The following is an 11,445-nucleotide window of genomic DNA, read 5'->3' as shown; positions in this document are numbered from 1 at the left end:
TTGTAGAAACTTTGTTTGCTCTGCATTACACGTGGAACAGCTTCATACAGTAAAACTCCCTCTGCTGTCAGTGCAGGGCCAGGGTTGGCTGGCCTTCTTCCTCTACCTGCCTCACTGACTTGTTTCATGAATATTAATTAGGTCACTGGCATTTTGTGGGGATATCATTCAGAGATGTACAGGAAGTAAATCTCAGGTTATATTAGTACTGCTGTTGGAGGCCTTGTTTTTTTGTGCTGCAAATAACAGAAATAGCTGGGTTTCTATAATTATTTATTCTTCTGGTTCTTTGCTCTTGCAATCAACAGCTTTTTGAGCTGCTGAGTAGCTGGGTTGTGAATCTGGAGACTAAAATAAGGAATCATGAAGCTAGAGGTAAGAGACTTTATAAGCTGCTTTCTGTTTATGCAGCCTTTGTTCTTTTTACCTTAAAGGCTGAAAAGCTTGTGTTTGTAAAAGGCTTAAATTTGTGTTTCTGGAGATGGGGGTAGGTTTGGGAAAGGCAGGGGAGGATAAAGCTGCATGTAAAAGGTTTTAAGAAACAGGGCACTGCTGAGGAATGGTATATGTGAAATAAACCCACTTTATTCTTGTAATCCTGAATTGTAAAGGACAGTATGGTCTTCTCCTTTCTGAACACAGCAATTTCTGTTGTTGAGACCAGAACCAGAATTTTGCAGTTTGATGCAAGAGATGCAGAGTTCTAATGGAGACTGGCTTTCTGTGTAAGGAAATAATATGTTTGGTTTAAAGTAACGGTGCAAGCTAATGTGAAATTGAAATAAAGTGGCTGCAGAGTGCCAGTATGTTTATCTACGAGATTGTGATACAGTAGGGATTGGAAATTTGTGCTTTCCCTACCCTTGTGTGATCTTGGAGTTAGTATATATAAAGTTTGGGGGGGGGGGGGGTTGAGGGGTGCAGCTGTTCCACTGAATAGAGGCATGCCTCCTTTCTTTCACAAGCTGTTTACAAACAGTGAGTGCTTTAAAACTGAAAGCAAAGTGTCAGACGACACCTGTTAACTAGACTGTAGGAAATTTGAGATATATTAGGCATGTTTACACATTCACTAAACCAGCTTAGCCCAGTGCCGTTCAGCACAGCTATTTCTGTTTACATGAATCTTTTGACACACAGACTCAGTTATTACTATGATTCATAGAGGCAGATGTCTGATGTAGCTATAAGTCCACTTGAGCTAATTTCCCTTGGATCAAGCATTGCTTTTGCTGGATTACTTTACTTCCTTCGTGGACAGAAGCAAAAATAAATAATTGAGCTAGTGAAAATATCCAAATTCAAAGTTGATATGCTATTATAGAGGGCAAAGTACAGGCCATGAACCTCTGCAAAGTGTAAACTTTGCTGGCTATCTTGGTGTTATACAGAAAGTTATAAAAAAGTAAAAAGAAAACATGGAATCCATTAACAAGAACATGGATATTTGGAGAATATACTGTGAATTAAGTTGTGAACAGTGTTCCTTTTAAATTAGTGCCATTAGCTTGGGATAATTATGTATCAGTTCATGTTCTTAACCCACTAAGTGCCGCTGGTCTTTATCTTGAACCTGTATGTGAGCTCAGCCATAAGGCAAAAGAAGGCTTACTTTATTATCTTAATTCGTATATTTCCATAGAGAAATCTATTGGGATCCCTGAAGTGGAAGAGATGCTTTAGTTTGGGTATACTGTGACTGGTATCGGTGAAATTGTTCTTTCTTCAGACAATGCGATAAAACTTCAACCTCCAAGTAATGGGAAAGATTGCCCGCATTTAGCTTCTGATTTCAAAAGCTTTCTGACTAATCAGGAAGTGGTAGTAAAAATGTATGTTCAGTGCAAGCATATCTGCTGTCATTGTTTATAGAATATACCGCCAAACTAAAAGACCACAGAAACTATTACAAATGCATGTGTTGATATACCATGCACTAATGCAATGTATTGGAGATGTGGTCAGTTAGAATCAGACATTTTGATTTACATGAATTACAGTTTGTACTGTGAAAAATATGGTTCTATCGGGTATAAAATAATTGAAAAATTACTTTATATTTTTGTAATAGCTCTACTGTTAGTAAGAGGGATCTAATAGAAATATAAATCAAAACTGTTGTGTGCATAGTACTTAACAGTTCAAAATAGTTTATATTCTGCTAATTAAATGTTGAGAAGACTACCGATTTATAACATGACAGTAAAACATTAAAACAGTGCATCTACATGACTGAATTTTAGGCCTAGTGCTAACTTGATTTCTCAACAAGCTGTTATAACCAGCTTCATCAAAATGGCACTTAGCGAGATTAATGAATGCAAAAATAAGCAGATTAGAGTGTTTTATGGGACATTTGCCACTTAACTGATACCTTGTCCAGCACATACCCACCATAGTTATTGTAATTCCCATTGAGGTCTTGCAGTTGTATCACTGAGGTCATGCTGTTGTGGTGGGATGCGAAGGAATTTCTGGAAACTGAATCTTAATGTGCTCAGTATATGAGCACTGAAATAGTTCTGCTAACCTGTATCAGTTGTGATAGGTAATGGCTAAACAGGACATCAGCTAAAAGAGTTTTGCATCCTCATATGTCAGAGCAGATTGGAACAGTATTAATTTAGTTGTTTGGTTATGAAATCTTAGTATTTTTTCAGATGGCTTGTGGGGAGTTAGAGCATATAAAACAAGCTGTTTTCAGGTTCTTAACATTTTTCTCGAGTTTTTGGACAAAGCCAAGAATAGTGGGGACCAAATATCCAAAATTAGGAACACTTTTCCATATTTCTCTAATTTACTTAAAAAGTTAATCAAACTTCACGTTTTGCATCAACATGCATTTTCTGAGCAATAAGAAGTATAAAACTATGTGCCTGTCATAATGCCCATCAGTCCTTGTAAGGTAACTTTCTCTGTGGCTCAGAGTGTTAATTCAGTAAGTTTGGAGAAGCAACGGAGATAATGCAGAGTTTGAATCCAGTTCACAGATAATTTTGGATGAGGGTTGCAATAATGGTTAAGGAAGTTATCTCACAGATTCAAGGTACAGGGTTTGATTCGGATCTCTGGTTATAGGCTAGGCTCATAATAGTCTGCAGACTGATAGCCTAGTATTTACCTGTGTGTGTGTGTGTGTGTGTGTGTGTGTGTGTGTGTGTGTGTGTGTGTGTGTGTGTGTGTGTGTGTGTGTGTGAAGGAGGGGGTTGTTGTATTCGATTTTTTTGAGGAGTTGATCATGTGTAAAATTCTTGTAGAGGGATACCAGATTTTATGATAACAAAGGACCCAAAGACTCCAGAAATGTAGATAAATAACTGAAATCTAGCTCATACCAGTAAACGTTTTCAGTTATGTCTGATGCTAAAATATTTTGTCATTAGGCAAAGTGATGTCTGAACAGCAGTGCTGTTTGCTTTTAATTTGCTTTTCACATATTTGCTGTATTTCCAGTTGATGTTTCTGGATCTTTCCTTAGCACAGACAGTGGCACACACTATGCATCTGGAGGCAGTGGGCATACAAATTGTGATCCTCACATGGAGAACTTTGGTTATGATACTGTGGAATTATATCCATAAGATATTACATTACGACACTGTTACCACCACCAAGGTATTGTCAGAGGACTCTGTGACCTCAACAGGGTAGCTACCTAGTATCTGAGGGCTTTATATGTGGATGTGTTTTAGTATCCAGGGTAATCTTACTGGGCAGACCCATTTTTTTTCCAGAGCTGACCCAGTGAAAAAAGCTCCCATAACTTACCAAACGCACAGAATATGAGAAAGAGAAAAGTGCTTGTCAAACATGACCTGTTCATATCTTCATGTATCACCTGTCAAGCTACTATGCTTTCATTCTGTTGTAGTACTTGTATCAAAATGCAAATATAAGAAGCTCTCATTGTAAGCACTGCAGTGTTGTTGTTGTGTCTTTCGGCTTTTCCCAGTTAGGGGTCGCCACAGCGGAACTCTGGTCCGCTAATGATTGGCAGTTGATTTTTACATGCTGAGTTGCCGGCCCTCGCGCACAGCCTTCAACGAAGGTGCGCCCATTCACACATGTCTCCACAGAAGACGCTCTAGCTGAGAATCGAACGGGACAACGTCTTGCTGTGAGGCAACAACACTACCGCAGTGCCACCACTATATTTGGCCAGATTCTGTATCTAACATGGGTGTAGCAGACACTGCTGGCTGGAGTGAAACTGCTGATGGTTTTTGATAGAGTTCTCTCAAATAATTAAATGCATAGATAGTGATAACTTGGCAGCCTTTAAAGCAACAAGTTATGGAGCCCATGCACTGAGATATTTGGTGTGGTACCTGCTAAGTTTTGTTATAGGTTCAGGCAGGTAGCAGTTTCTAATGTTTTGGAACTGTGTGGCCAAGATTTTTGGGGTTAAACCAGGATCATGAAGCTTGGGATCAGAAATTGAGTACACGAGGGGCTGCACTGAACTGTTACAGGGCTTGTTTTGTATAGATAAAAATGTATGCTTTTTGTGTAGATTTGTTTGGCTGGGTGTCGTCCTGTGTTGGTGAACTGACAAAAGCATTGAGAGTAGGAAGGATAGAAGAATTTAGAACAGTGCATTTCTGAACAAACTGAAGATGAGTCTTCCATGCTCTGCATACGTTTACTATGTAAAATGCCCCAAAACACTCAGGGTTTTTGGTACTTGTTGGCATATCCAGTAGCAGATAGTTAAGCACATCCTCCCCTAAATGGGCTAGTAGCCACGGGGTGGTGCTGCCACATACGGGAGGGCTGTGGGGTGATTCATCTAAGAGCCATACATTAGTTTAGGAAAGCCTGCGAAATGGATTCTGAAGGACAGGCTGGTGTAACATTTCAAGGGTCAGCTACCCCAGGGTAACAGGAGCTCAAATTGAGAGAGTGACCCTTATCAGCCAAATACTGTACAGTGACTGGGGCTGGGGAAATTTAGGGGCATCGCAGTGTTGGCTTTCTCTACCTAAATTTCAGTGCAGCCCTTAATTTTGTATTACATGGGAGAAAAGGGAAGAGTAAAAATGGGGGTCGACAGTCAGGCATGTGAATCTGTCAGCAACACTTACGTAAGAGCACAAGTGGATACTGGGCTAAACTTTGACAAATAGTACATGGCCATACCTTTTAGTAGGAGTAATGACAGAATATTGGTTGAGGGGAGAGCAGCTGTGACAGGAATGGTAAAGGAAGAAAAGGTTACATTTAAATGGACATTAACATAAGCAGACAGGATGCTGGGAGGCAATACATGGGATTTTATGGTGGGGAGGCAGAAGGACTGTTGTGCAGCTCTTTATAGAGCTTTCTTTACAAATTTCTAACCTGGGACATTATTACTTATGGAGAGGGTGTTGGTAGGATAGAAGCATGAACCTCTAGAAGTCTAGATGGAAGATAAAATCTAGAACAGTGATACACAGAGACATCTTCTTTAGTCAAACTGCCCATTGCATTTACCCTTGCTCTTGTGGTCAGGTTTGCATCTAAATATTATCCACAAAGGTTGTAAATTTAAAATAAGTAAGCTAGGTTAGCACATTGTGTAGCTGAAGGTAGTTATAGAAAAAAAGTTCTTTAGGAAAGTATGTCTTAAGTATATTTACAGTTAATATATGTATTTATAATGATACCCAAATACAAACATAAGGTAGTTTGAGTAGTTAGGGTCACCCTAAGGAAGTCAAGGATGTTTCAGCCTGAGATAAGCCTTTGCTGCCCCTAATACCTTTGTTAGGCCTATTGCAGCTACTTGACATCTCAATATAGCCGTATCAAAGTTGCTCTTCTCAGAGCCAGAAGATTTAATATTAAATTAATTGACCTTGAGGCTGTCCTGCAGTTTGAACTCCTCCATATCTGTGTCATAACTAAACCTTGGTTTCACTGTAAAGACAAAATCCTCACCACATGTAGATTTAACACTTACTTTGCTTTCAGACCTGAGTAACCGAGTAACTGTTTCCACATTCACTTTTAAGTAGATTCCTCGAGGCCCACAAACTGAGCTTCTTGCACTCACATACCCTTAACAGGTTTAATTGTCAGTTTATAGCAAAACCCATCCATGTCCACCAGGGGCATTTTTTTGGTCTTCAAAGAAAATTAAATTCTGATCTCCCCAGCTGTAATCCAGCTAAAAAAATTTTTCAAAAGCTGACAGTCTCCTAAGGGAGGGTGTCAGTAGCTTCACACCACTGCCCCCCTCAGAGGATGCAAACAACTATGCTGAACAGTATGCCATTGCAGTATACAAGCACCTGTACAACTGCATTGACCCAGCCATACCCAACGGAAATAAAACCTGCTCCTCGAGGAAGCACAAACCTGTTTGGTGGACATCCCTATCAACTGGCTTTACAACAAAAGGAAGAAAGTGTTGTCCAAGGGTAAAAAGAAACAAATTGGAAATTGGAAAAACTCACTCATTAACCTCAACAAGCAAATTAGATCACTAGTGAAAATCTCCAAAGCCAATTATGAATCAAAACTGTCCTCCGAAACAAAGGGAAACCACAAAGCCTTCTTCAGTTACGTCAGAAACCTCCATGGCATAGATCAAGTGTTAAAGGCTCTATCCAAGGCAAAGAAGACAGCTTCCATGGGACCTGATAGTAGGCTGTATTCTGCACCATCTCCAACAAGAATTGGCTTTGCCATTGAGCACCCTATGCAACTACAGCCTAAGTACAAGCTTCACTTCTGCAGAGTGGAGAACTGCCATTGTCATCCCCTTGCACAAAGGTGATGCCACTATTGACCCTGGAAACTATTGTCCCAGTAGCTTGACAAGTATGATCTGTAAAGCCAAGGAGCATATTATTATGGATCTCATAAACAGAGACATAGGCAATCTCCAAACACTTGACCCCACCCAGTTCAGATTCATCAAGAGCAGAGCTTGTCTGTTGAATCTGGTTGACTTCTTTGAGACCGTCACTAAGGTCCCGAATGAGGGGAAAGTCAGTACATAATAGCTTTTCTTGACTTGGCCAAGACCTTTGACACAATCCCCCACTTGGGCATCATCGAGATGCTAACACAACTTGGCATAAATCCCTATCTCATCAGGTGGGTGGCCAACTGGCTCACCAACAGGACTCTCAAGGTCAAAATAGGTGCCTCCACCTCTGATAGCAGACCTGTCACTTGTGGAGTTCCCCAGGGATCTGTCCTGGAGCCCCTACTGTTTTGCATCTACTTCTCAGAGACCCAAGCAATGACAAAAGGCCTGTGGCTGACCAAGTCTGTGGATGACTGTAAGTTGGGTGCTGTCATTGACTCCCCAAATGATGTTAACATACGGCAAGAGGGTCTCACAGCAACTACGATGATTGGTGCCAAAGTCATGGCCTCAAGCTAAATGCAAAAAAAATGTATCGTCATACCATTCGACAAAAACACAGCCCCTATTGATTACCACATCAACAGCAACCCCCTAAGCACACAACCAATGATGAGAGACCTGGGTACTCGGGTTGATAACAATCTCACATTCGACCATCATATAGCGGCAGTTGTCAGAAAAGCCTTTTACTTGGTTCATCTCATAAGTAAAGGCATTGCATCTAGAAAAAAAGGCATTGCATCTAGAAAAAAGGAGATTATTACCTGTCTGTACTCGCCTCGTTTGGTATGTACCTCTCCAAACAACTGCACCAACTGGAAAGGTCACAGAAATACGTCGGAGTGAATCCATGGCCTCAAAACCTGTCCTATGCGGACAGGCTCAAATCACTGTAACTCTACTCTGTATTGTACAGATTACTCAGGGGTGATCTGTGTCTTGCCTACAAGGCAATCTTGGACCCTGCCCTACTAAAGATGCTCCATATCCGCAAGTCTTACCTCCTCGCACATTACCTGCTCTAAAGGCCTGAATCTAATATGCGACATCAACAAAACCTGCTGGAGAGACAGGTTTGTCTCCCAGAGGCTGCCTCATCTTTGGAATAAACTTCCCGTACATGTCAAAACGGAATACCTCGCTGACTCTCTTCAAGCACGACCTTGATGAGTATATGGGAAATATTTGTCCCAGGGATTCCACCTGTGCCCCTCATTGACAGGGCGATGGGTGCTGACTGAGGCTTCTTTTTGAGGATAATCTCTTTGCTAGGCGTGTAAGGGCCCCAGGGCCATTAGCCTAGTAACCTCCTGTGAGAGGAAATCCAGTAATTATATCTATGATTTTTAAATGTAATTTCCACTCATTGTGGTGGTTTCATTATAATTGTCATCTGCATCAATATATATTAAAAAATCAAAATGAATTCTAGGCACAGAACACTCAATAGTTCAAGGTGGCAATATTATAAATAATACAAGTAGAAATGCATCTTGCAGTGAATTGGTTCTCTGGCTTTCATTGCCAAAGTCTGCAAAAATGCTGTGATTTTATTTATTTATTTTATTTTATTTCTCATACAGTCAAAAGCTGGGATTTACCAGTATTTTTCATAGGGAAAAATCTGCGTCCCTAATGATCACAGAAGCCTTAAAAACTGGCATTGTAATGTTGCACAATGGTGATCCAACCAAGGACCCTGGTAACTACTGACCTATTTAATCTCTTTCACCTTATATGTGAAACAATGGAGTGCATTATCTCTGACCTCATTAATACTGACTTTGAAAATCTCCTGGAACTCGACCCACATCAGGTCAGCTTTTTTACCGAAGCAGTGGGTAGTGATTATGTAGTACATACAGCATATCTGGGACTGGACAGGTACTATAATTGATAGACTTTTAAAGCCAAATATAAATCTGTATGGTATGCAGTACATAATTAGCTGGTTGTCTGACATAACCTGTGTGTTTAGAGTCTTAAGTGTCAAATCTGAAAGCAGAGTGATGTACCACAGAGTTCACTTGTGGGCTCCTTCCTCCTTGACATCTATTTATTAGACCTTTCAGCCAGCACTCCTCTGTGGTTATCTAACTTTGCAGATGACTGTAAATTGGGTGTTTATTTCTTCCATCCACTGACTCACAATTGATCCAGAGTACGTTAGACCTTATTAAAGATCGCTGCAAGGCTAATGCTCTCAAACTAAATGTGAACAAATGTAGTGTAGTTCATTTTGTTAAACAAAATGTGTTCACATACCATACAGGTGACATACCCCCACCAGTCAGACACTGTTCTAAGGGATCTGGACACTCGCATTATTGTCAAGTGATAAGAAATTATCAACATGAATCTGCAGTAGTTTAGAAAGGCTTTTTATTTGGCTCATTTAATTTCCAAAGGCATCTCTTCTAAATGGAAAGAAATCTCAAATCTCCTTTTACCCGTTTGTCTCTAACACATATAACAAGACGGCTGGGGTTTCATTTAGATGCTTAAATACATAGAAACACATCAGGATGGATAGCAACATCATTAAATACGAACAGACTAGTTAACAGACAGACCTTGTATACATACATGCTTGCATCTGAATTGCTTACTACAAAATGGCAGTCAGGCTCGCATGTGCTCAATATTTTTACACTTGTGCAAGCCCTTGGATCGCTTCTTAAAGGTATATACAAACATATTGATCTACATCCTTACTCTTAAAAGATTGCCCTTTATAAGAAACAATATCAGAGAAAGGCATACATTACTATATACATTAGAAACAAAACACAGTGTTCACGTCCAAGTTGCTTCATATCTGCTACAGAGTTTAGATATTCAACCATATCTTGTCACATAACACTTGGGACTAAATTTAGTAATCAAGAGAGTCTGCAGTGCAAAATTCATATCAGGAACTTCTGGATTCATCACAGGAATGGGAATGTCCTCTGGAACTGGAACACTGGACAACTCACTCTGAGATGGTCTTTCTCACTGGCTATGTGCTGTGATATAGATTCTGATACCAGTCTCAAATGCTTCTGATTCCGGCTAAAAATTGCTACTTCCGATTCTGCAATATATGATGTTGGCTCTGGACCAATATTCTTCACGACACCAATTCAATCATAACCTTTGGACGTCTGCATCCTTACCACTTCTACCTCTCATAATTTATTGAGCGGTTTGCTGGACTTATTGTAGTAGGACTTCTGAGTTATGCGCTTCTTCAACAGATTGGCTTTCATTGATCTGTTGTTCTTGATGCATGGAACCACCAGTTGACTACTGATGGGTAATGTGGTTCTGGTTTGTCTCAACAGAAGTCTCTGAGCAGGTGAACCAAGATGTTTATCACAAGAAACATTTCTGAGATTCAAAAGATTCAGGAAATTATCAGATCACATTTTGACTTCACTAGTAACTGTTTTCCACTTTTAACTGCACGATCTGCCAAATCATTTGACTGTGGGTTTATCAGATCACATTTTGACTTCACTAGTAACTGTTTTCCACTTTTAACTGCACAATCTGCCAAATCATTTGACTGTGGGTACTCGGGGCTACTTGTGACAGTGACATGAGTAAGTACAATTCTTCAGCACATCTTTTGAACTGTTCGCTTGTAAACTGCGTTCCATTGTCAGAAATAACTTTGTGCAAGCTACCACGAACAGCAAAATGACGTTTCATCTTTGTAATGTCAGTACTGGATGCTGGGTTGGGAAGTAGTACAATTTCGAACCAATTGTCGTATGAGTCTATTAACACCAAATAATGTTGACCAACCCACTCAAATGTCTGTGGCTACTGTCGACCAAGGTAATTCCAGAATTTGGTTAAGCTGAAGTGGTTCCTTCTGTTGATGTGGCTTTGTACTATTACACACTGAAGAAGATAAAAGCGCTCTCTCAATGTCTTGTGACATAGAAGGCCAAAATACTAGTCCTCTCGCCCTTTTCGTAGATTCTGTTCCTGGGTGACCATGATGCAAGATAGTAGTGTACTCTGGTTGCAAGAACTTTGGAACAATTACTTTCGGACCTTTCTTAATGATACCTTTGTATGGAAAATAAGTTTGCACTTCTTGAGGTAAACTAGATTGCTTTGACGGCCATCCTCGATTGATAAAGTGGTTGAGCCTCTGTAAAACTGGATCTGTGGCTATGTGATCTCTCAGCTTATCAAGACGTGTGGAAGAAACATTTCTCACTTCCATGACTTCAAAATCATCAATCAATTGATAACCTTGATTTTCATTCTACTCAGTGGTATTTCCGGGTAATCTGGATGATGTATCAGCAAGGTAAAGAAGTTTGCCTTCCTTGTAGACGAGATTGAAATTGTACTTTTGCAATCTCAGCATCATACGTTGCAGTTGGGCTTGAGCTGAATAGGTTCATAGGTTCATAGGTTCATACTAGGCTATCTGCCCGAGGGCATTTATAAGCCTAGCCCATAGTTTTGTGGCTTACGCCACCCCTTAGTTTGGAGAAACTATGCCCATTATTTAGCTGTGCCTCTGTCGAGCAGTGACACTGAGGTAACCCCTGGGGTGTATCTGCGATCTCCCATCCATT

At 40.2% G+C, this 11,445-nt stretch overlaps 1 protein-coding gene across 1 annotated transcript in view; it reads left to right on the top strand.

Annotated features, from left to right (window-relative positions):
• The first annotated feature begins 226 nt into the window (after positions 1-226).
• The window catches only part of LOC122798694 (zinc finger protein 836-like), a 173,322-nt gene continuing 162,103 nt past the window's right edge, over positions 227-11,445 (top strand). Inside the window, exon 1 of the mRNA XM_044067790.1 lies at positions 227-375. Within this exon, the coding sequence (XP_043923725.1) occupies positions 364-375 (12 nt within the window). The 5' untranslated portion in view covers positions 227-363. The remainder of the gene's footprint in view (positions 376-11,445) is intronic.

This window comes from Protopterus annectens, chromosome 3.part1, assembly GCF_019279795.1.
Source record: "Protopterus annectens isolate FY-2018-M chromosome 3.part1, PAN1.0, whole genome shotgun sequence".
Classification (NCBI taxonomy): Eukaryota; Metazoa; Chordata; order Ceratodontiformes; family Protopteridae; genus Protopterus; species Protopterus annectens.
The sequence above is the reverse complement of the archived record's forward strand: the minus strand, read 5'-3'. Positions and strand labels throughout refer to the sequence as shown.